Below are 26,194 nucleotides of genomic sequence, written 5' to 3' on the forward strand. Positions count from 1 at the left end.
TCCTCTTTTTATCTCCATTGCTTATCCCAGAACCCGGCTCACAACAAGCAATCCATAAAGGAGGGAGAGGATTTTGAACGTGTGAGATATGGGGGATGGCGAAATGACACAGCCGTGGGGCAACAATGGTGCCAGGCACACACCCCTTTACCGTAAGATACCCTTGTTCTTAGCCTCTAAACACCATGCTCAAGAAACAGACTTCGGCTTAAGCACATGTTGATAACACACACGTAAGGTTGGGCTCAGCCTGCTCTCCAAACACACTTACTCCTAACACTGTTCTTCCTCTACAGATGACCCAGGCACCTCTTCTTTTAGTTCCTGGCTGGTCCCTTGTCGAAATCCCTTGTTGTGTAGCTCTGAGTAGAAGTCAACGCCTTCAGAGACAGAGCGGATGGGCTGATTGTGATACTGGTGGTAGCCGGTCAAAGGCCCCCCCGGGTGGGCTGCACTTGACAGTTGCTGAAGGCAACACTGGTGGTGATGTGGGAGGGCGCTCAGGTTTCCTTTGAGGCTCTTACTGTGCTTGCACTTGAACTCCAGCACCAGCCTGGTGTATGTGTTGAAGGTGGTGACAGCCGATGCCATGCAGCAGGTGAAGGAAAGCCAGGCCATGCTAAGGACAAATGCACACACACACAAAACGCGCAGTAAGAATCTGACTTTCTCACAGGTTTGAAAGAAGAATACCACGATCCCTTCTGACTAGTAAACTAGGCTGATTCTCTTACGGATTTAGGACTTGAGTGTGCTCTTGTCTACCATGTTGCAGGTAAAGAACTGTGGACAAGAGGACTTAGTTTGGTCTGTCTCAGGTTCCATTTGGAACGTTCCAGAGTAAAAGAGAGTGACTCGTGTAGTGTTAGTCAGACTAGGAGTTTAACGGATTTGTTTTCACTGAATTGATTAATTATCAGTGCTGTGTGCTCTTTGATCCCTGGTGTGCGTGCACACAATTCTTTGGACCACTGTTTCCCAAGCTGCAGTTGCCCAGTGTAATCCCCAAGATTCCAAGACCTGTAGCTCAGCCGTGAACAGTGGACACAGCCCAGTGTACTATCATCTCCCTCCCCCCTCTTCAAGGTTATTCTCCTTTGCTCAGGTGCAAGGAGTGAAAATCCCTCTTCCATCTTTGTTTTAGGGTTAGCAGTCTTAGGGTCCACAAAGCTGAGCCCGAGAGTCGTTCAGGAAACATTTACTACAAATATGAAGGTATAGTTTGTCCAAGTAGAATTTGCCTATTATGAAAACAATGTGGGCGGCCAGCCCGGTGGCGCAGTGGTTAAGTGTGCACATTCCGCTTTGGCGGCCTGGGTTCGCCAGTTCGGATCCTGGGTGCGGACATGGTACCACTTGGCACGCCATGCTGTGGTAGGCGTCCCACATATAAAGTAGAGGAAGATGGGCACGGATGTTAGCTCAGGGCTAGTCGTCCTCAGCGAAAAGAGGAGGATTGGCAGCAGTTAGCTCAGGGCTAATCTTCCTCAAAAAAAACAAAAACAAAAACGAAAAACAATGTGGTTCTTGGCTTCAGGGAGTTTATAATGGATGGAAGAGAAGCCGGAGATTAAAGAGACACTGGATGGATTCAATCAAGAAAACAAACACATTCCTAAACACTTGGAAAGTCAAAGCCCTAAATCTCCCCATGATTCTGGGAAGCCCAGGAAACAGGAAGTGGTGTGAGGTTAGTGAGGGATTTCATGAGGCCGAGTGATGGTTAAAGCCAGGCCACAGGCTGGTACTGCGTGTTCCTATCTGCTGCCTCTGACAGACTACGTAGGCGCAGGCTGAGGAGACTTCTGAGGAGAGTTTTATGGTCTGAGCGTTGCAGTTGCAATGCCAAGAAGGGCCTGAAGATAGATAAAAGGTGAGAAATGATGAGTCTGGAAAATGAGCTCAACTGATACAGTGGCTGGTGGAGGAGATCAAAGGCCCCTGAATCAAACAGCACATATTATACCATGAGAAAAGGGGATGGGGTCTCAAAACTGCCGTGTATTGCCTCTGTTAGCATGGAGACTCCAGGCCAGCACTGTCTTTTCTGCACGTCAAAGTACTTAGCACTTATCCCAGGCAGTTAATATAAGTCCAAGTTGGCACCTATGCGGTGGAGGGAGTGGGGCCCTCAAGGGAGCAAGTGAGGAACTCTTAAAGGGCGTGTCTATCTTGAATGTGTTTGTTTTGTCATGGTTGTCGCTTCTGTCTTTTTAAGAGAAAATATAAAATAACTGGTCCCTTAGTTCTTGAAGGGTTAGAGAATGACTGGTAGGGGAGGTTTTATTTCTAAGTTTATTTCTTATTTCAGTGGAATGAGAATGGAAGTAGGTGGAAGTTACTCTTTGTTACAGGGGAAGAGTAAGACATTCACAGGCAATAGAAGTCAGTCCAAATTTCAAGGCTAATTCTCCATTTCTCTGTCCTCCAATACCTTGAACCATAAAATCTATAAAATAGAGAGCATCATTTTAAGCCAAACAAAATCAGTCTTGTTTCCTGACAGCAACTACATAGCAGGTGAAGAAGCAGTTGCTACAGCTGTATCAGCAGAAAAACTGGAGACAACCTCCTCACAAAACAAGCCAAAGGCATCCTCTCTGCACCTCCTCAGAAGGTGGGGAAAGAGTGGTGGTGGCCTGATGGCCCAGCCCGCTGACTGACTGACAGACTCCTGAGATGAGGGGTGAAGAGAAGGCAGAAGAACACAGAGCCAGCATCTAGAGAGTACCAGATCTAATGAAGGTTGGCTGGGGAAGGGGCGAAAAGGTTCAGGAGATGGCAAGCACTTACTAGAAGGCCCAGCCATAATTCCAAGAGTGTGGCCTCCAGTCTTCTGGACCCAAGTTGGCAGTTGCCTGGAATACTTGTGAATACATCATATGGGCCACCATTCCCAGAAGACCTAAGGAGGGAACAGGAAGGCAGTGCCCTTAGAGAGAGGCTGGCATTGCCATTGACAGGGAGGATGATTTTGGAGCAACCTCCTCATTTTGCCTCAGGTACAGGCTGCGTTGAGGCGTCTCATGACCCATATGCCACCATTCCCAGGGAGACAAATCTGCAGTGGGGGCTTCTCCTTGACTCCAGAGCTTTGCAATAGGGTCCCCCAGACTCCAGGTTTAGAGCGATGGAGCAAGTTCCTGAGTCAATGCTGCACCCAGGGCTGCTGCTCCCTCTGACTTCTTCCCACCCGTACCCACGGTGTGAGCCTTATTCTTGATCTTTCATATGTATCATACTTTATCCAACAGTGTGTTGAAAAGCTGTGGGTGTGTCACAACTGACAAGTAAAACTGTATTTTACCTAGGGCGAAAACTTGCAAATAAAAGGAACCTAGAGATAATTTTTTTGCAAAGTACATAGTATACTTTGCAAAATATATATATATATATGATCTAATATAAAGTTTTCCATGTTACTTCAATTTAAAATTAAAGATGCTATAATGTACTTCTACCTCCATTCATTTTACTGCCTCTCGGCTTCTCCTTCCTCCCCTGGGGACAGAGGCTCAAGCCATCCCGCTTGGGCTTCAAAGGCAGCCGAGGAAAGCCACTCTCTACAGCTCGAAGGTGCTCACCTGACAGGACAGAGGAGATGGCCGCAAAGGCGCTCAGCTTGAGGCCGCAGCCAGGGTTCCTTGTGAACAGCAAGTCCGTTAGTAGGAGGAGGAAGCTGATGAATTCAAGTCCAATGTAGGTGAACTGGGCTCCCAGTGATAACCATAGGATCTCTGTCAGAAACCAGAGGAAGAAGAACCCGCACCCTGACAGTTAACAAACGGGGAACAAATGATGGCTGTGAGAAGTGAAAAGCCTTCTGAGCCAGAGAAGGGGAGAATGAGACAGAGCTGAAAGCGGCTGGGGGCGTTCCTTAATTTGGGCTTCTTTCTTCTCACCCCACAGCTCCCACTCTGCTCAGTATCCAATATATCATCAAGTAACCTCGGTGGACTATAAATACTCTTAGGGAGACTTGAGAAGAAATCATCCAATTGTCATAAAATCTGGCAGGGATGTAACTTTGCTATTTATCATTTTTGTTTCTCTTTTTCCTTATTTAACTTTGGAACAATCAGTGTTGTTTCCTTTCTCCCTCCCTCCCTCCCTTCTATTTTACAGAAAAAAAAAAAATTATTGGAGAAAAAAAAGGAAAAACTAAGCTTTCAACATGGTTCCTTGGCAACAAGAGGAGGTTAGAGCTGTCGGTGGTTTTCTGTTTGTGAACTGTATTTGTCCCTGCTGTTCCTTTTTTGCATCCCTGCGTATGAATGAAAGTCAGCTCTGGAGGGAGTTTGTGTCACCCTGTGGGGCTCAGAAGAGAAAAGCAGGAGATCACAGTACAGTTTAGATCCAGAGAGGCCCAAGTCAACAGTAATGAAATTTGTTATCAAGCCCACATACTTGCCACAAGCCCCAAGGGAGGGTGGGGGAGGAAAGCCTTCTCCATCAACCGCTTCCCTCCAAATCGGAGAGCGGCGTGACGTAGGCCTTGCAACGTGGCAAATTCCAGTAGTCCCTTCTCACCTCTCTCGGTTGGTGGTGTGAGTTCATTGAAACTTCGGCACCTCTCCCCTGAAACACAGACAAGGTACCACTTCATGAAGGCGCTTCCTGGGACAACGGGGATGAAGACTTTCCCCGATCCCATACCTGGCGCGGCTCCGTTTGTTGTGACACAGTGCCTGCCCAGCATATAGCAGGCAGACAATAAATGGGTCTTTGAAAGCAGGAAAGAATGCGTGGATGAATGAGTGGCATCAGCAAGAGTCATCCAAGATTAATTTCTCTCTCCTCAATTCCTGATAACGAAGGAGATCCCGTTGTCCTGAGTGTGCCTACACAGGGAAACCTTCCAGTTCCTGTGTCGGGAGGCGGTAACGGTCTTAGTGATCACCAATACCTTCTGCTGCCCGCACCACTGCTCTGAATGGCTCGGAAATGGTTTCCGGGACTGGGGTTGGAGCCATGCTAAGTGGCACAGTAATAACTTAAATCTGAATCTAAATACACACGCATTTATATTCCTTTTCCTCCTTTTCCCCTAAGCCCAAATGGGCAGAAGTAGCAGATCACAAATGGTACATGATTCTGGGCTGCAGAAAACCCTTACTACCAGGTGACCTTTGAAGGCTTTGAGCAGGGAGGGGTTGTCCTCAGTCCAGTTGCTCCTAACCTGAGGACTGCACGGTAACTAAGGCACACTGACCCAGTGCAGGAGAGCTGGGAGGGTCTGTCTTAAGCTCCTGGAAGACGTCCTCACCGATCTAGTCGCCCTCTCTGGGCTTCAGTTCCCCTCCCTTTGAAAGTGTAACAATAATACTTTGAATGAGAAAACCCTTTTTATGGGAGGGGGAGGGGGAAGAAGGGTGATCTGCTCTGATCCTTTCATCTCACAGATGAGAACCCAAGGCCTGTAGAAATGAAGTTCAAGGTCACAGCTGGGCGGAAACAGGGCTTTTTCTCTCATATTCATCTCTCCTTGTTTTGTCTCTAAACAGTAATGCTAGCTCACTAGAATGCAAATTCTCCTAAGGTGAAAAGTCTAAATGAACCCCTTTAAGGATAATGCTATTTTAAACCAGTGAGTCTACTACACAGTCAGGAGGTGAAAAGCCATGGAGACTTTCGACTTGTTAAAAGGGAATCCTATGGAAAAGAACGCAGTGCAGAGGCAGGAGGAATCCTATGGGAAAGGACACGATGCAGAGGCAGGAGGTGCTGAGCCTCGGGAGAGGCCCCGTGGGCTGTGCAGGAGGGCTGTACTCCCCTCTGGTTCTTTGCCTGCATCAGATCCCTTGGGGAAAAATAAATCAGGAGTGAGGCGGCTACCTGGTTCTTCCACGATTTCCTCACAGGATAGCCACATGCCACTGCGGAAGGTACGGAAGGAGAAGCGGTCATCCCCAGCCTCCCAGCTGTATTGCACCACCTCCTGGGATGATGCGTTGGTGTTGCCTCCATCCAAGGGCAGTGGCAGGTCAAGGCACCTGGCTGCCAGACCTTTCCCGCACAGGGGCTTGGGCACCTTCTGTGTGCCCACAAACCAGTAGTTGCTGAGCAGGGATGTTGTGGAGAGGCTGAGTGATAGCATGTTGAGGATGGCAGATAGGAATGTCCGTTGGCCAGAGAAGCCCTTCGGGAGCTCCATCTGTAACAGACAAACACAGGGGGACAGCCTGATTTCAGTGTCTTCTGGGACGTCTGGACACCCTTCCCTGAGGCTCCCTAAGCTCAAGCCACTTTCCTCCAATATGACGGGCACGACCAGCCGCTGGGTGTTTTCTCCCAGGAGGCCTGAGGAAGCTTGGCTTCAGGAGTGGCCTGGAGTAGGCATGAGAGCAATGATGTTTATTTAAGCTGGACCCTATTATACTAAAATGCTTACTGAGGATGATCTGAGTAAGCATCAGATAATAACTTCAGTCAGAATGTGATGAAGCCACCGAGGCTAAGATACGTCAGGCTGAGAAAAAGAATTAGGAGTAGTCCAAATGCTCCTGCTGGTGATTATTTATGGTTTTGTCTATATTGGAAGGTAGTAGCACTGACTGACTGAGGTATTTGTTAGTGTAACAATGTGAGTTTTTGATGTCACCTTCAGTAAAGGGGGATAGGTCCTATCAACGAATGTTAAACTAGATCACCCAGGGAGGGTGGTGCAGATAAAGGCTTTGGGGCCCTGAAGATAAAAGAGGGCAGTGGACTAACTGGGATGTGGGGCTATTGAAATCCCTGGGGAGGAGATGGGCTGAGTTCTGAGAGAGGTGGTGATCAGGTCCAGCTTCCATCCACTGCCACTGAGATGTTAGAATCTCAAATGGGAGGCGGCTGCATGGTGCCCACAGAGGCTGGACACCAAGTGTCGAGGCCATGGAGCCATGGGGAGGGTGCTCTTGGCTGGTGGAGAGGAATGTGGAGGGACATCTCCACAGCTTGATACCGCAGTGGTGCTTGTCATAGTGGGGGGACAGTGTATGGCAACAGAAAGCTTTGTGGCCCATGTGGCTCTGGTTTGAGCCCCTGACCTTCTTGTCATTTTTAGCCTAAGAGACAAGGAGCGTGAGCTGAAAAATAACTCCTATTAGATGTTTCAACTTTGATGAGTGATGGCTTGGAGCCAGATTTAATTCGATTTAGAAAAATAAAGAAATCTGACAGGTCTTGCACTGTGTGTTATAGAGAAGTTTATACTGTTATATTAATACGTGCTGAACGGAAAAGAGGCCCATACTTAGTTGCTGACAGACGCTTCTTAAAGTAAACCATCTTGAGCTTTCCGGGGGATCTCTTATATCAGAATTAATCAGACCTAAATCTGCTTAGCTTAAGAGATGTAAATAAAGCCACAGCTAAATGGGACAGGCCCATAAATCTGCCTCTCTCATCATCTCCGGCTTAACATTTCTACATTTAACAGAGAACTTTATCTTAGAAATATAACAGTTTGTTCTTCAGAATTTCCAGAGATGAAAAGCATGCATACCACAGACAAAGCACAGATTATTTATGGCAATAAGAAATATACAAGGTTCATATGTATATAAAAACCAATATACAAAACATATGCTAAAACAGCTTCTGGAAAGCAATCTGCTAATACGACTTTTTTTTAAAGCACTCAAGAAATTAACTCCACCAAGAATTGTCAGTCCGTGCAAGACTCTGGGTGACCTTGCTAAGGACTGAAAAACCACAGCATCTGGAAGGAGGAAAGATCTTATATTGCCAGATATGGGAGTCTTCTGTTGCCCCTGTCCCCAAAAAAGAATGTTTTCACCTTGAAAATCCTACTGGTTTTAGTTATTACCACATAGTTCTGTTACTCTGAGTTATCCTTTCTAATTATTTTTACATCGATTGCCTGAATAGGGAATGGACTTCAGGTAAAACACCTTCACTAATCATTATAAAGATTAAACTAAGGCTTTAGGTAATTCTACACGTTCAATAATTTTATTTTCAATCTTACATGGCTTGGAAATTTGTCTGCTATCACATCACATCACATCACATCATCACATCACATCACATCACATCATCACATCACATCACATCACATCATCACATCACATCACATCACATCACATCACATCACATCACATCACATCACATCACATCATCACATCACATCACATCGGATTTTCACTTTACTCTCAATCCATTTCCAATTACACATGTTCATAAGTTACTCTTCAGAAATAAGAATAATGAACCCAAAACCATGTACAACCACTTTGTGGTGGCATCAAGGTGACAACCAACTTAAGGAGAGGTGATCTGAGAAACAAAGGGTGAAAAAGAGCTTGAAATGAAGCACAATGAGGCTGTTTCCTGGAGGAGTGTGTACCAAGGAGAGACTCAAGGAGCCTCATTCAAGAATTATCTTGATAATTGAATGAGAATCCATTCAAGAGCCTTCTCAAGAATTACCTTCAACACATATAGTGCCATGCCTTTCATTATCCACTGCCCCGCCCAAAAATATGCCTTTTCTCTCAGGATCCAGATACTTCTGGAATTGGAAGAAAAAATCTAAATTTGCAATGGTTTCCTTAAGGTGATCATGAAGAAGTAGCAGCCATAAGAGAAGTTCTATCTTTGCGTATGCTGACAAGCTGCTCGCCTAAGTGGCTCTTTATAGAGAAGGGACAAAGTGAGGCTTCCCTGACACTCGGCTCACATCATTAGGAAGTGCATAGGTGCCAAAATGTCAGTAATTCTTCTATCAACAAAGGCTAACAGAAAAACTTGGAATTAACATAGGCAAGTAAGGACAACAAGTTGATGAGACAGGCACATCTCTTAAAAGAATCAGGTGCAACACAGCTATGGGATGTATGTTCTGAGCAATAAAGGGGGAAGCTGGTTACCTTGGCCATGGTCAGCGTCTTGCAGTTTGTCCCGGAGGACCGCAGGATGCCATCTGTGCACCAAATCCCTTTGGTTTAGTGTTGAAAGAATGCAAACTGCCTTCCTGCCCTCCTCTTTCCCCTCCCAACCCTCCCCTTCTGTCTTCTGTTTTGGAGGGCCTCGTGATTAAATGCCGCTCTGCGGGGAACTTGGGCATTTAATAATTGACAATGCAATCCTGGCCCAGCTGTTCTGGGAGATTAAACAGGAGAGTTTGCCAATAGGGATAGGGGATTAAGCACAGAGAAGTAAGGACTTGCCTTTGCAGAGAGAAGTTTCTTTAAAAAGTAAATGATGATTTCGTTTCCATCTAACTGCCCTTCCCTAGGTAACTGGTGTGAATGGATTGGGCTTGATTTTACGGCAGACACAGAAAATATGAGAGGGTCACCACTACTACAAAAGTTCCCATTCCCTTGAGTAGGGTTTCCATCCCTTTTATAAGCTCTTCTCTCTGCAGTGTCAAGGCCTCCGAGCCACGGGTATAGCTTCTTTGTGCCCTGGTGGTCTCCACCTTCCAGTTAGCATCATTAGTAAGGATTATTAAGTACCCCCCTCCACATGGAACACTGCAACACAGTGAGACAGTGTGGAGTGGGGATGCGGGTAAGGATACAGATGGAGAAGAATGGGAGAGGAATAGATTCCAGGGTCAGCAATGCTATGGCTCTATCCCATTTCTCTCCCAATCTTCCGGCAAAGGAATGAAAATTTTTTTTAAAAAAGGTTTTCTAAAACTTAAAGTAATCTGACAGATCAATGAGGGGTTGATTGCATATCTTCTTGCCGCCAGTCACTTAGAAGGACAAGTTGTTCTTTCTGTCCTCAAAAATCGTACCAATTAATTGGGGTGACAAGGCGGGGAGCCATTCTGCAGCTGCTGTGGTTCCCTAAACACCTCATGGATCATCCCCCAGGCCTTCACGGACGCTCTTCCTTCTGCCTGGACAATCTCTTATTGCCTAGTGATCCGCCTCTCATCAAGATCAGTGGGAAAAGTCACGCATCCTTTGAAAATGTTTTTCTCCCCAAGACAAAACAGTTCCCTCCTCTCTGTGCTTGTCAGACTGTACCCCTCTCATAACACGTTCTGTATTCCATTAGAATTATTTGTCTTGATTTTAAAGTCCTCAAAGTCCTCTCCTTGATTGGAGAGCAGTTCTCAGTTCTGACTGAGTGTCAGAACAATTTTTGGAAATTTGGAAAATGTGCAGATTCGTGGGTCCCCACCCTGAGATTCCATAGTAGTTCTGGGGTGAGGCCCAGGAATCTGTAATTCTAGAAAGCTCTTTGTATATACCCAGGCATGGACTTCTGGTTTCCGGTTCTGCATATAACGAGCTTGGAAGTCGCCACTCTGTCCTGACAGGTAAAATATATAGCCAGAGAATGAATAGACCATAAAATGACATCTGTTTGACTCATCTGGGGCTTACATTTAACGAAACCTTCTGTACCCTACCCTGCCCTTCCCCCACCTCTCCCAGATTTGCCACCAAATCATGTTTTCCCCATTCTCTATTTGTGCAGTTAGTTTAGAGAATCAAAGGCAGGCTCCCCTAACTTCAGATTGTTTGAATTAATCCACATTTTAGCCAAATGAGTCTCTTTGGATCTTGCTTCTGTCACCCAGTATTTCTACCCTTCTTAGCCTGATGTTAACAGCAAATTTGATACAAACGTGTGTCTGTCCAAGCTTGATTTCCATATCACCCAAAGACCCTTTATGCATTGGGATAGAACTCCCCCGCCTTTGGGAAAAGGAGAGCAGAAATTTCTGGTCGCTTTTCCTGTTGAATGGGCTGTTGGTTTCCTGGCTACATCATTTTCAGCGCAAACGCTGGGTGGCACCATCTCCTCATCTTTTTCTCTTCAGTCCCAGGCTTCCCCCACCAGTCAGCAAGCGTGGGCGGAGGTAGGGCTCCTCCCGTAGGATTGTTCTCTTTTTTCTTCATTTGGCCTCCTCCCCACATACTAATCTATAGAACACCATGTGTCAGCCTAATGGAATTCAGGACTCCGAGTGAACTCGGGGACACCGGCCACTCCCTCGAGGACGTCTTGTAGGATTGTTTCCTGTAGCACATTTTTTGTGGCCCATTCCAGTTTTCAGTGACTCAATAGATCCTCAAATACTTCCCATGGGAAATACGAGTCCACAGTATCAGAAAATACAGTCAGCCAATATTTCCTGATGAGTTTTGCGTACATTTTTCTTTACTTAATCGTATCCTCGTTCCCTTTCCACCCGAGAACAGTGAACAATTCTTTTCCCTTCTCTCTGCTTACACCCTTCAAATACTTGCAGACACTTCTCATATCCCGCTTGAGTCACTGTTTGGCATAGCTTGTGTCTTGGGTTTTTATTGCCTCTGCTCATAAACCACACCCCCGATGCCTTAATAGCCTGAAATTTGCCTTTTCCAGGGAAAAGGGGATGGGAGCGGCAGAGTCTTGAGTGGGTTACATGAGGAGGCTTGGAGGTAGATTTAGAAGTGAAGCTCATGAAACTTCAGCTTTGTGGTCCCCCTGGTACTCGGGCCCCTTCCAAGACCCTGTCACCTAATTTGTACTTGTCATTTTGTATTACTTTTCTTAAAGAGGGCCTCCAAAATTATATTATTTTAGGCCTCCCCAACGCCTGAATCTACCCCTTAGGTGGCTATGCTTTCTGTGTGGGTGCTCGGCTGGGGTACAAGCTGTGACCAATCTTGAGACCCACCTCGCTCCCCAAGGACCCTGAGCCACAAGGTCTAATTTCCTCTTTTTGACAAAACATGAGTTTCTCTGACTGGTCACAAATATCAGAGCCCAGCATCCCACTCACTTCCTTTCATTGTAATTTGGGCATGTTAATATTTTTTTCCTTCTCTTTCCCTTCTTACAACAGGAAAAGTGATGGCTAGTCAACGCAATATAAATATAACTAGGTTAGGCTCAGAAGCTCATGAGTTAGCACAGACTGAAGATTGCACATGTCAAAACAGTTTTTCACTTTGGTGTGTTGGACTGTTACCATTTCAGGATGACCCCACAGGGATAAACCTGCAACTCAACATTTATGACATTTATGACATCACAAAGCCAATGGGTGGGACTACTCCATATTTACTAAGGTCCTCACTCACTGTTTCCTATACTACAAAACTACATTTACTAGGTATGAATAAAGAGAAACTGGTCTTGGGACATCCACACATACTTTGAAAACAGCAATTTAATTTATTGTTTGGGGAGTACACTGTAGATGAGAGGTGAGTCAAACAATGGTCAGAACGCTGAGCCAGAGAAGACGGTATAGAACACCACTTCCCTAATGTCAAAGCCTGGGGGTAAGGCATCAGTGGGGTTTTTTCCACGTATGCCTACTGGCATCTTCTCCCAAGAAAGGTCTGTTTGCCCTCCCTGGCAGAAGTATCTCTCCTTCTCCCAGGAGTCAGATTTCTGACCCATGTCCCATTAACTAACTCCTTTCTGTGACTCAGTAGACAGAAGGCTGGAATGGAGTGTTAATGTTTCCACGTCTCTGGCTCTGATCTACATGCCCCTGTTCCTGCATGTTCTATGTGTGCCTCTCTCATGCAACTCATCACACGGGTTCCTTGTCGTTTATGCTCACTTGACTTTAAGTTGCTAGATACAGAAGGAGCTATGTTTTATTCATTGTTGAGTCTCAGAGCCTAGCACTGTCTAACATCCATGAATGAATGAATGAAGTTTGTAATGGAAATGAGGCTCATGAATATAATTAGGAAGCCTATGAGTGAAGATGTGAATAAAGTGTCCAAACAGCCTTCTATTAGTAAAGGAGACAGGAATCCTTCTGATTCTCATACATGAGAGCAGCGAGAAGCTAAAAAGAGGGTCCACAAGTCCACAGAACACCCTACGCCTCTCTACACAGATGTACCCATAGTTTCATCAAACAGATCCTCTGCCAATCCATTTCCTCCCACCTGTGGAAACATTCCTGCTTTCTGATGAGCTAAGGCCAGAAAACAGCAATGATCTCATAAACGAGCATTATCTTTAGTTCACAGAGACCAGGGTACAAACAGATTGCTCAAAACCCAGTGACAGATTGGAAATGTTATGTCCTTTCCCAAGCTACGTGATTCCCTACTAATTTAGGGCCCTTTTGGATGATGGATCTTGAACCATAGAGGATTTTGCAGCTCTAATTACATTTTTTACTTCAATGGCTCACATTTGACTCATTCACTGATGAAGAAAATTAAAGTCTTCACACAGAATATTTTGACATTGGCCTCCCAGCCCAGAAAGGAAGAGTAAAGACACCAAAATGCCCAGGCTGAGCGTCCAAAATATGAACATCTCTATAAGACACACAGCTTTGGCATTTCCCAGCTTCAGGTTAATCTCAATTCTAACTGTGTTTAATGTCCACATGGCTCCAAACGCTCACAGAATATAAAGGACTCCTGTCTTCCTAACATGGGTCCTGAGTTCTGGGAACACTTCTACTTAGGTTCAATGGAAAAGACCAAAGAAAAGTATTTTGGGGCCTCTCCTCTCTGTCGCCTTTCCCTTTCCGCTTGTTAAAGGGATTGTTAGAGGGCTTTGGCGAATGCAGTCATTTCCAGGAGAGGAAGCGGCCTTTCTTCCATGCCCCAAGCAGCTGGAGTGAATCAGAGGGGCAGCCACATCTGCACATCCTGTGGGGCAATCGCTCACGCGCGGGTGACGGGGCCCTCGGGCCCGCTGGGGCTCTTGGGGACCCCGGGCGGGGCGGGATGGAGGCCTAGCGGGAGTGGCCCCTCAGGGGTGCTTAGGGCGCGGCCACCGGGGAGCAGAGCTGGGCCGCCCCCTTTACATTCCGCGTGCGCCCCTCGTTCCTTCTTTTCCTGCTCTCTCTCTTTCTCCCCCTCCCCCTGCAGTGGCGGTACCCGTGCCCAGCCTAGTGCCCCCGGCTGCCCTCGGCCCCCCTTGGTCGATGAGTAACCACCCCCCTCCTGGTTTACTACGGCGCCCCCGGTTGCCTAGCAGCGGGCGTGCGTTGCCATGGCGACACGCCGGGAGCGTGTTTTGAATTGTTTGGCGCGGCCCCGCCCTAGCGGCCGCGCGTCTCCCACTTCCCGAGCGGGTGGGGCTGAGGCCGGACCTTTTGTTCCTCTCCATCTTCCTCCCACTGATGAGAACCGCGTCCCGGGTGCCCCCCTAGAGAAGAGGAGCCGGGAGAGCAGGACGCAGGGAGGGCGAGCCGCGGGGTCGGGGACCCCAAGGAGCGCGGCAGCCACGTGGCCCCGAGCTGGGCCCAATGGGGCAGCGGCCGGCTGCTCTGCTTCCCTCGCGAGGCGTGGCAGAAGCGGGTGCAGAGACCGGGTCGTCGGATAAATTCCTCACCCCAAGGCCTGTAGGCCCAGGGGCAGGAGGTGCCTGTTGCTGTGGGACTCTAAGTCTGGCATTTCCCAGCCCCCTGCCCTTCCGGTAAAGGTACCGGTCCCTGGCCCTAGTTATAAAGTCAGGCTCTGTCTTTGCCTCACTTCGTGGATCTGAGAGATGAGACTTCGGTGCCTTGAACCCTGAGCAGATGTGAGTTCTAGTTGCTGTTCCACGTGCGCCTGGACTAATGATTTTGGCCGAGTTACATAGCCTCTCTGAGCGACTGTTTCTTCAGAGAGAAATTAGGAGAAAGAGTTGTCCTTCACATTTCTGCTGTGAAGATCTAAAGAGGTAGAGTGAACATGGAAAGGAGGGGGAAGGGAACCCGAGCCGGGTACCACACACCTCACTAGACTCTTCACAAACATCTCATTTAATCCTCACAACCAGCCTGAAGCAGAGGTGGCCACTCCCTTCCAGACCTGGGGAATCAGACTCGGAGCATTTGATTTGCTCAAGGCCACCACGCTAGGAAAGGGTGGAGTCATTATTCGACACCTCCTGACTCATGGCCAGGCTGCCGCTCAGTAAAGGGGAGGCACAGTCGCCTCAAAACGCCAGAAGATGGAAACTCACACAGAAGGAGACAATGGATTAAGTGTAGTTTATACTTCACAGATACATACTGATGCCCAGACTCATTGCCTCCCATATTGCCTCTGTGATTCTCCTCACAGACCAATTTAAAAAAATTTACTATGGCTGGCTTTTTCTGTCATGTTCCTATCAACTTCTGAGGATTCTCCTATTTATGATCTATTCACTTCCAGGTGCTTCTGAACTAGAGAAGCCGGCTGAGTCCATACTGAGGGCTCTTCAGAACCACTAGCTCTTCTCTGCAGTCCCAGAAGTGTCCCTTTCTTAGGTCCTATCCTGTTCTTCTGAGATCTTAACTTCCGATCCATGAACAGCACACCACATTACTCTATGTGCGTGCGTGTGTGTCTTTTGTTTCTCTGGCTAATTCTAAGCTTCATTTTTTTCCTCTCGTGAGAGAGGCATGATATGAGAAAGAACTTTTGCTTTTTTAGTAACCCTTTGAGCTGAAAGTTGGAAGATCCCAACTTTCTCAAATGGGAGGCAAGTCACTTCCAGATGTGCATTTTACCCTAAACAAGCCAAGACATCTTGCTGGCTGTGAAGGTCTTCTTGGGTCTGGAAGGATCCCTGCAGATTCTCCCAGATTCTCTGAGACCAGAAAGAGCCGAAGGTTGTGTTCTCCTCCTTAGTTCCAGATCAGAGCTGGCTTTCAACAGGACCATGGGGATGCCTCACCACTCTCTGGCAGAGAACTTACCATCTGCTCTTTCAGTTCACTAGAATGATATACATCTCTATCGTTGCTACCACCACTGGGCCTTTTACCAGGGACCAGATTTTGGCAACAGGAATCAGACAGATGGAGGGGAAAAAGACGTGCTAGAGGGCTCCTAGCAGTCCTGGGAGCAGAGAGGAAAAGTGAGATGAAGAGGCAAAGGAGGAAGAAATGGAAGTTTTAATGGAAGAATATGGAAACAGCAAGAGGCCAAGGTATGGACATTGCCAGGTTTATCAATAAAAACTGGGCTTGAGTAACCACTTTTTATTCCATTTTGTATAATCCTACAGTGTATTCCCAAGCTCCTTACCATGAGCAAGTAAAATAAATTAAATTGATGAATTTGTATAACCTGCGTTACAAATCCAACATTAAGGGTACTACATGTGAGATATTCATGAGACTTCAAAAATCCAGGCACCTACCTTCTGGGTGAGACAAACATTTTGAGTCAATTTGGAGGGATTGCTCATTCACTTTTGAAGTCCAAGGCAAAGATGTTTCAGTTGCTCTTCTGCTCTCTTAATCGGTTGTGTGGAATGAGTATCTAGCCTGAAGATGAATCAGGTCCCCTCTTGCCAGCAGAGGGGTCAGGTGGTGTGAGGTGCGCTGGAGAGGATGGAAAGGATGTCCTGCAGCCAGGACACCAGTCTGGGTGGGGCTGGCTGACATATGAAGTTTTCTCTGTGACATCACAGTGGCAGGCCAGGATCTCCTGCTGCTCCCCTGCCTCTTGCCCCCGCCCCCAGAAGGACAGGGGCCACTCTGGGGTATCTGCCAGAGGCCCAGCTGTCTTCTGAGTCATCCACATCAGTGCTTCTGTTACTGCACATAAGAATCACCTGGGCATCTTAGTAAGCTATCAGGTTCTGAAGGCCTGGGGTGGCTCCCACATGATGCAAATCAGACCACGCTGGGTTGTAAGACTCTAGACCAGCGCTGTGAAAGAGAAATACTAAATGAGCCACATTTGTAATCTAAAATTTTCTGGTAGCCACATTAAAAAAAGTGAAATAGACACACACACTGCAACATACCACGATATGTTATGCAGTAAAAATAATGTAATCTTCCCCCAAATGAATAAAGTTGGGTTCAATGGAAAAATATTTTACATGGCTTCTATTTTAAAAATTTAGAATGAAATAAAATTAGAAATTTACTTCCTTGGTTGCGCTAGCCACATTATAAGGGCTCAGTAGCCATCCATGTTTGGTAGCTACAGTATTGGATAACACAGCTCTAGACCATTCCCAGAAAAGGTAATGATGTGTGGAAATTACTATTCTAAAGGACTACTAACTGGAAACCTAGTAGATGTTTACTCCCGTAGTTTTATCATGTACATAATGAGGATTTGGGTGCTATTGACAGTGAGACATAACTTAGACTTGAAGAGAAGGATGGCGTCTTCCCCAGTATTCCAGCTAAGAGCCTGGCTGGGGGCTTTCTGCCCAGGGAGACATGTCACGCTCGGTCCATCTCTGAGCTTTTACCTGGGTGCCCCTCACTGGGATTCCTTCCTCTTCCTTGCCACCCCATCTAATTCCCACACAAGCTTCAGGGCACATGATTTCAGTCTCAATTCAACCCAAAGTCTTCCCTTGTTATTCTAGCCCTCATTTCTCTCCCTTTCCTCTGAACTTGGGTAGCGTGTATGGTCTGGCTTACAGTGGGGAGCTTCTTTACATGGGATCCTGAACTGCTGGCTTTGCTTTAAGGTATGAGCCTGTTTCTCTCATGAATTCTAAGCTGCTTGAGGACAGAACCTATTTCTTTACTTTTATTGTGCTTAATATAGTGCTGAGGGCATCATAGCTGCTTAATAAATATGTATTATTTTATTTAATAAGCTAAAATACCAAGTAAATGTCTAAGAAAGAGCATCAGATCTAAAAGTATCAATAAGTTAAAAGGAAGAATGTGCCTTGTTCTCAGATCGTCTCAACTTGATCAAGGTGTCAGTTCTCCTTAAGTTAATTTATAAATTTAGTATAATCCTAATACAAATACCAATGAGTATTTTGAAAGAGCAAGACAAGTTGATATTAAAGTTTATATGGGAAAACAAATGTGCAAGACTAACTAGGAAAACACTGGATAAAAAGAGTTCTGGGGGGGGGGGGGGCTAGCCCTAACAGATATTGAAACATGCTGCAAAGCCTGTGTAATTAAAACTGTGTGATATTGGTGCGTGACTAGACAAACAGACCAATGAAATAGAAGAGATGATCCAGAAATAAACACAGCTACATATAGACATCCAGGACATGACAAAAGTGAGATCTATAGTCAATGGGGCAAAGATGATCTTTTTAACAAATGGCATTGGGACAAACTGGATAGCCATTTAGAAAAATATAAATTATATGCATTTTTTAATACCATATACCAGAATAAGCTTCAAATGGACTAGATATCTAAAGGTAAAAAATGAAATTATACAAGTACAGGAAGAAAGCAAGGGTGAATTCCTCTACAACCTGGGCGTAAGTAAAAGTTTTTAACTATGACTAAAGATCTAGATACTAGATAAGAAGAGGCTGATAAATTTGACTACATTAAAAAAAAACAAGACTTCTTCATGGCAAAAATCACCATAAACAGAATAGAAAACAAGTCACAAACTGGGAGAAAGTATTTGTAATGCATATAACACATAAAAGGCCAATGTCCCTAATGTACAAAGAAATTGTTAAAAATTAACAGCGAAAAAAGACCAAAATTGCTATAGAAAAAAGGGCAAAATTCAGGAAAAGGTAAGTTACAAAAACAGACATGTAAGTGGCCCTAAATATGTGGAAAGCTGTTCAACTTCACTTATAGTAAAAGTAATGCAAATTAAACCTACAATGAGGTATCATTTCTTATCCGTCAGATTGGCAAAATTCAAAAGCTTGACGATTATCCTCTGTTGATGAGGCTACGGGGAAACAGCCACTTCCATTCATTGCTGGTGGGACTTCAACATGTCCCAGCCCTACGGAGGAGAATTTGGCAGGATTTAACAAAGCTACGTACGCTTTTATCCCTTGACCGCAGAAATCCTAATTCTAGGAATTTACCCTGAAGATGCGCCTCTGTCAATATCAGGATACGTATGCACAAAGGTATTCATTGCGGCACTATTTGTAATTGTAAAATATTGCAAACTACCTGAATCTCCAAGCACAGGAAAGTAGGTGAATAAAATATGGTACATACACACAATGGAGTACTGTGCAACTGTGTAAAAAAACCCCGAAAAGACAAAACGAGGGAGATTTCTATGAACTGACGTGAAATGATTTTCAGGAAATATTAACTGAAAAAAATGGAAAGTGCTAAAGAGGGTATATAGTATGCTATTTTTGGTGTAAGAAAGAAGGGGAAATAAAACATACATATATCTGCTTATTGTTACCGAAAGAAACACAGGAAAGACAAACCAGAATACAATAAGGCTGATTCCTTACTAGAGGAAGAGGATGGCAGTGATTCAGGAGGGAGTGACGCTTGTCTGAGAATAATATTTTTTGTATAGTTTTGACTTTTGGAAGCACATTAATGTTGTACGTATTTGAAAGTAAAATTAAAACAAGATGGAAAGGGAAAGAAAAACCTTAAACTGAAAACAAATTGAAACAAATGAACCTAATTGTTTTTCAGATAAATACTACAACTACACTGAAGGGGAAAAAGCAAAAGAAAGAGCAAATTCAAGGAACTCATGAACATAGCGTTTGACCATTTACCTTCTGTCTTGGGTGAGGTTGAGTGAGGGAGAATTGCACCCAACTCCTGAGCTCTTTTTAGTATATAGACCTTATTCATCTTGTGGTGATGTGCCATGCAGTATTGGAACTATTTTAGATGCATTGTGACACTGGGCAAATGCAAATGTGTTAATGCTGTTGGGAGCTAGAATTCCCATATGGGAAAGGGACATCAGAATGTGGAATGGGGGAAGGCAAGAAGGGACTCTATGGGGGTGGATTGGAATTAGAGGCATCAGTGTGAACTCATGACTTCATATATGTGTGTATGTGTGTGTGTGTATATATATATATGCACAATATGTATACATATATATACATTTGTGCCCATGTATATATATTTGTGTGTATGTATATGTATACTATGTAGGTGTGTATTAAATTTATCTGTATATGTATAAATACATGTATATTTTTTCTAGCTTTGTCTACTGAAAGGGCCTAGAAGCAAAGACTCCCCAGTAGCAATGAGCACCTAGCGCTCAAATCTTGTCCTGTAATACTAAGAGCTCCTCAAAGAAATGGCCAATTCCAGAACTGGGACAAGGTAGGTACAAGATGAACTTGGAACATTATGCCAGAAAGTAAAGAAATGCTTGAAAAAAATATGATGAGGGGCATTTTACAAGGATACATGAACCACCTGGAAGGGATTTCTGCTGGTTAGTACAGCATTGAATGATAAACCATTGGAGAAAACAGGAATTAATGAGCTCATATTGATAAACACATAGGCAGATAGAGTAAACAAACAAACAAGGGAGAAAGGAAGGCTCTTGTTTACTGCACAAAGCAAGGAGTGGACTAGGAAATGGGGAAGGCACGCTGGAGTTGGGAAATCATCATTTTGCAACTATTATAGTAAAGACAGGTTTACACAATCATTGCAATCATGAATGACACTGCATATAGGGAAAACTTTTGATGAGACGCAGACTATTCTGATGGTCTTAAAGTGTCTTCCCATAGATTGCCTATTAATTACAAGGGGAAAAGTAACTGTACAGTAAAGAAATCAGATGACGCTTTGACCAGGTGGTTAAAATTGGCATGACCAATGAAGGGCAGATGGACATTGTGTGTCACTAGATGTGAAACCCTGAGCAGGGCATAGCGTCGCTTGTGTGGTGTTCAGGTGGAGACTGTGTAACCTGAATCTAAACACAAGAAAACACTGAGCAAATCCAAAATGGTCACTTTATATTAAAAAAAAGTTGGACTGTATTCTTCGAAAATGTCAATGTCACAAAAGGCAAGGAGAAGCTAGGGAAATATTCCAGATTAAGGAAATTAACGAGACAAGACAACTACATGCAATATCAGATCCTAGTCTGGATTCTGTGCTGGAGAAGGAATGAAAATAAAAAGAAAGGACTTTACTGAGTCAATTGACAGAATTGGAAACCTGACGCTTGATTAGGTAAAAGTATTGCATCAATGCTAAATTTAGTAAAGTTGATAACTGCATTATGGTTACGTAAGAAAATATCCTTAATCTTAAAAAATACACAATAAAGTATTTAAGGAATTTATTATCAGAAGCTTTAGAAAAGTTTATCTATGAGAGAGAGAATGAGAGAGTGCAAATGATAAAGCAAATGAGGTAAAATTGTAACAATAGGTAAATTTGGGAAAAGGGTAGATGGCTATTCTTTGTATTATTCTTATTCTTGCAATTTTTCCATGAATTTTAAATTATTTCTGACATCCCTCCCCCAAAATATTAAAAGTGTCTAGAGACCCCTAAACAGTCCCTGACTATGTTTTGAGAGTAGATGTGGATATGTCTGGAGCTGGCGTTAGATCTTTTTGGGACCAGGGCTTTTGTCCCATTGTGGCTTCTGGTCTTCATTACAATTGATCTCTCGTTTGTTCTGTTATTGTTCACAAAGTGGGACCACTGTGTCCACTGGTTGCACCTGGTTCATTCCCGGGGGCAAAAGGTCTACTTTCCTCATCTCTGAAATTCCTGCGGTGTCTGAAACACAGGTGCTTGCTCAGTTCTCATTTACTGACTCGAAATGGATCGAATGAGCGCAGATTGTTCTGGTGTCTGAAGCTTTTGGGTGGTGCTCTGGAGAAAAACCTCTTGAAAGTCAAGGAGAGTAGCCGTCTCAGCAGCATCTCCAAGATCTCCCCTTCTGGGTCTGGTGGAAGTTGTATAATAAACAGAACTGGGTGCAGAGTTTAGCAGAAAAAATGGTTGTGGTAGGCTCAAAATGCACCCCCAACCCCCAAAGATATCCACGTCCTAATCTCAGGAACCTGTGAATGTCACCTTATATGCCAAAAAACGACTTTGCAGATATGATGAAATTAAGGGCTTTGGGTTGTGGAGATTATCCTGGATCATCAGGGTGGGCCCTAAATGCAGCCACGTGCATCCTTATCGGAGGGAGGCAGAGCGAGATTTGACACACAGAGAAGAGGAGAAGACAATGTGGCCATGGAGGCACAGACTGGAGTGATGTGGCCACAAGCCAAGGAATGCTGGCAGCCACCAGAAGTTGGAAGAGGCAAGGAAGTATTCGCTCCTGAGCCTCCAGAGGGAGTGCAGCCCTGCTAACACCTTGATTTGGGCCAATGAAACAGCTTGCAGACTTGAGCCTCTAGAAATCCGAGAGTGTAAATTTCTGCTATTTTAAGCCATCAAGTTTATGTTAATTTGTTACAGCAGCCTTAGGAAACTAATACAGTGATAGAAATGGAAATTGCTTCAACTCACATCCTCACCCTCAGCTCATACACACACTTTCAGGAAGGCATGTTCTCTCTGAGCCTTATTGCTTTTAATTTTTGACATGGAAGAACTGGCTATGTAGGGATTCTGTGAGTAAAGGAGCAAAGGTCTGAAAAATACAACCTCTTCATGCAAGCCTTCCTTTCTCTAACACACAAAGGTAGGTGGCTCCCAACCTTGCCTTCTTTCCCCCATCCATTCAGACATCACAGGCGCAACATGATGCAAACTGACTGTATGAATAATTCCACCTCTCGTCTTTTTCTTTCTTAAGTCACTGCTTGGCTGAGAAATGATCCAATTCAGAGTTAAAAAAAATCCAATTGCATACTGATTAGTCATACTCTCCTTAATTAAATTCAACGTACTTAAGTTCCTCATCAGTAGTAATAATAATAATAAATAGTATTATATTATTATTTATAATATAATGTAATGTATAACATAATATTGGCTAGCTAATATTCATTGACCTACTTACAAGGTACTGTGCTATGGGCTTTTTGTTCATTGCCTCATTTAATCCCTATAATGCAGTTAGGTGGATTTATTAATACTGTTTTACCCACGAGGAACCTGAGGATGTGACTATATAGCTTGTGACATGTGACTTTCTGATAAGTTACAGCAGGACCGCAGTTCTCTGGGGAGTTCTGTGCAAGCAGGAGTACCGTGGCCTGGACGCACGTTTCGCTGACCTTGCTAGGATGATTAACAAATATGGCAGAAGTTCAGAGACGGTGAATCTCCATGGAGGCAAACTGAGAGTGGACAGGGCTGGTGGAGAGGAATTCCAGTGGGGTTTGGAGCCTGCTGAGTCATCATTGATTCCAACATAACTGCCAGTGTTAAGTGGATCAGTGCTCATGGGAGTCTGCTCAAGGTTCCATCCATCTCTGGCATCATGTGGCTTGAGAGAGTTCCAGGGCAGGAGTTTTCTCAAACGTGGGTCATTTCCAGCTTGACTTTGAAGATTCCAAGCCATCTGCCTGCTCTGCTGGGTAAAGCGTACTATTTCTAACATTTGGATGTGATACTAACCGTGTAGCAAAGAATGGTTCAAAAATGCGTGGATGGCACTTCTGCTTACACTTCAGCCTCAAGACTGGTTGTAATATTCTGGCCTTCCCTCTTGATGTAAGGAGTTGCTGCTACTGTAGGAAGATGAGGGGATGGATTGTAAGGAGAATGGAGTGGCAGGGTTGGTGCGGAAACTCTCAGGTAAGTCATTGAAACAGTGAATAATCTGTTTCCTCATCTTTAAAAGGTTTCATAAACCCTTTCCTACTTCCTTCATAAGGATGTCATAAAGCTAAAATGAGGAAATGTCAGCTTCTTAAGAGTTTTAGATTTAGACAGGCCTTGGGTCAAATCTACTTTTTCTACTTATAAGCTACATGACTTTGAGCCAGTTTATTCAAAATCTCTCTAGTTCTCAGTTTCCTTATCTGAACAGCGGAGATAATGACAGCTACTTCACAGGGTCCTTGAGGGAATTAAATGAGATAATAAATATAGAGTATTTTATAGTGCCGGGCACAGAGTAAACATCTCATTGATAGAACTTATTATTATTAATAGTCATAATTGACAGAGAAGGAATTAAAAAGGTTAAAAGGAATTGTGCAGTATATTACTTGTAGTCATAGTAAATGCAAGGCTCACAAAATCTAAGCCTGCCTTTGAAAATATGCAAATACGTTTTTTTATTTCCTAATGGCAGTGAGCAAGACAAATATACTTGTTCAAGCAATTAGCTTTAGAAATAGAGGTATGACCAAACCCTAACGATTTTCCCCTGGCCGAGACGTTGTCCACCTATATTTAGATTTCATGGACTCCTATTAATCCTGGCATCTTGTGGAGCATGCGATGCCATGTGTAACCTGATACGCATCTTCTCCTAATTCCTCTGAAGACTGTAAATTCCCTGAGAATAAAGACAGCATTTTCTCTGTGGCCATAAAGCCCTGCAGGGCTTGCGAGGACTGCGTGGGTGTGCAATACTTGCAGGACTAATTGGTGCCTGGGTGCAGCGGGAGTTGTTATTAACTTTTCCACCCGTGTGAGCCCGGGGAGTGGGGTTGCGCGAGCGTGGGGTGGGAGCAGGGGAGAGGTGAGGGATTTGCTGGGGATTTGGAGCCTCTCACGAAGGAGAGCACGCCCTTCTCTCCCTGGGCATTCTATCTGCAGTGGGAGGAGTGAAAACAGATTCTGAAGCAAATCAAAGAGGATTGGTTAGACCTCCTTTCTTTCTTCTTTGAAGTACTGGCTTTCGTTCGGTTAGACACCAAAGTCTATGCTCTGACACTCGCCAGCCCTGGGAGCTGGAATCTGTCCTTAGGTCACTTTGAGTCTCAGTTTTCTTATTTTTAAAATGGACCTGATAGTATCATTTCTGTTTACTTCCCGGGCTTGTCATAAGCATCCGCTGAGACAGCGTACATAAAAGCGAGGCCGTTGGAGAGCCGGATACACAGGCTTCAGTACACACAAGTCCCGTCACGATGTCACTCTCCTAAGGGCGTGGGTCTTTATTGAAGGTTTCTTGCCCAGAGATAGGAATCAGTTACCTTCAGAGCATCATGTACTTTGCTGGCTTCCAGGAAGGATTGCTGTACAGAGCACTTTCGGGGACATGCCCCCTCCATGGCCCTAGGGCTGCAGCTCACAGACTGTGCTGTCAATCGTTCCAAAGCAACACAGACTCAAACCTGCTCTTCGGAAGCAAGAGGAGATGTGCATGAATGTGGCCCTCTCACTCTACACTTCTGTGTTTGCACTGACCAGTCACTGTTTTGCCAGATCCCCTATGGCTCCTGGCAGGCATTTAGGTGGCAACTGGCAGTGTTTGTGGTGCTGTTGGGGACCCCAGAACAGAATTTCCCTGGGGGAAGATAACCAGTCCCCAACTATTTTGGCTTCCTGGTGCTTTCAGGGTCTTCTATGAATATTTCTACCTGGACACCTCCCCTGTCCATTCCATGTTTTGCCAGATTTCCCCGTCTACAGAACTCGTGGTGTTGGGTAACCCTCTTGTACACCTGGTCCATGGAGCTTGAAGCCTGACCCGGCTAATGACAAAATCAGCTGATGACATGTAGGTCTCCTATCTGTGCCTCCTTCGGTCCTTCAGGAGAAGGGACACTACCAGTTGTCACCATTACCACCCATCATTTTTTTTTTTTTTGGTGAGGAAGATTCGTCCTGAGCTAACATCTGTTGCCAATCTTTCCTATTTTTTTTGCTTGAGGAAGATTAGCCCTGAGCTAAGATCTGCACCAATCTTCCTCCACTTTATATGTGGGTCACCACCACAGCATGGTTGACAAGTGGTATAGGTCTGCACTGGGCATCTGAACCCGAGAACCTGGGCTGACGAAGAAGAGTGCACTGAACTTAACCACTATGCCATGGCGCCGGCCCCCATTGCATCATTTTTTTTTTTTTTTTGAGGAAGATTGGCCCTCAGCTAACATCCACCATCAATTCTAATCTTTTTGCTGAGGAAGATTGGCCCTGAGCTAACATCCATGCCCATCTTCCTCTACTTTATATATGGGAAGCCTGCCACAGCATGGCTTGATAAGTAGTGTGTAGGTCTGCACCCAGGATCAGAACTTGCAAACCCTGGGCCACTGAAGCAGAGTGCATGAACCTAACGGCTATGCCACCAGGCCGGCGCCCCATCATGTCATTTTTTGAGGCAATTTCCAGAACACAGGGGCCGTCTGAGGCTGCTTTTGCCCCCCTCATTGGTAATCACAAGATATGGAGTGGGACAGAGGTAACTGATCCCCTGGAAAAGTCTGGGGGCTTCCTTGCTTACATTTCTCATCAGCTCTGTTCCTTTTCACAAACACTTCAAGACGTTCATGGGCAAATTCCCTTCCTGCCATTCTCCCCATTTCATTACTTCACCTGGAGGAAGGCATTTCCAGGGCAATTTCAAGCTCCTTTAGACTTTAATCCCCCAATCACTGAACTTCACAGTTAGAAAGGACCTTGGGAACATCTGTCCTAAAGGTTTCATGTGGACCCTGAGGCTCCAAGAGGGGAGGT

General features: G+C 44.9%; 1 protein-coding gene and 1 long non-coding RNA gene across 3 annotated transcripts in view; one reads left to right on the forward strand and one right to left on the reverse strand.

The window, feature by feature from the left end:
- Window positions 1-129: 129 nt before the first annotated feature.
- GSG1 (germ cell associated 1) lies at window positions 130-16,576 on the reverse strand. Of its 2 annotated transcripts, none has more exons than XM_014740552.3 (6): window positions 16,063-16,576; window positions 5,836-6,154; window positions 4,408-4,578; window positions 3,585-3,737; window positions 2,794-2,905; window positions 130-619 (listed from the first exon to the last, which is right to left on the reverse strand). In XM_014740552.3, the coding sequence occupies exons 1-6, from the start codon at window positions 16,108-16,110 to the stop codon at window positions 274-276; spliced, it is 1,149 nt and encodes a 382-aa protein (XP_014596038.1). In that variant the 5' UTR covers window positions 16,111-16,576; the 3' UTR covers window positions 130-273. The 2 variants fall into 2 exon arrangements, with proteins under 2 accessions (XP_014596038.1, XP_001501583.2); XM_001501533.6 differs by having other exon boundaries at window positions 4,531-4,578; window positions 16,063-16,413.
- Window positions 13,952-26,194, forward strand: part of LOC102150077 (uncharacterized) — a 30,670-nt gene continuing 18,427 nt past the window's right edge. Inside the window, exons 1-5 of the long non-coding RNA XR_001380958.3 lie at window positions 13,952-15,849; window positions 18,516-18,747; window positions 19,286-19,383; window positions 19,815-19,939; window positions 22,755-23,353. This is a non-coding gene — a long non-coding RNA (uncharacterized lncRNA). The remainder of the gene's footprint in view (window positions 15,850-18,515; window positions 18,748-19,285; window positions 19,384-19,814; window positions 19,940-22,754; window positions 23,354-26,194) is intronic.

This window comes from Equus caballus, chromosome 6, assembly GCF_041296265.1.
Source record: "Equus caballus isolate H_3958 breed thoroughbred chromosome 6, TB-T2T, whole genome shotgun sequence".
NCBI classification, from domain to species: domain Eukaryota; kingdom Metazoa; phylum Chordata; class Mammalia; order Perissodactyla; family Equidae; genus Equus; species Equus caballus.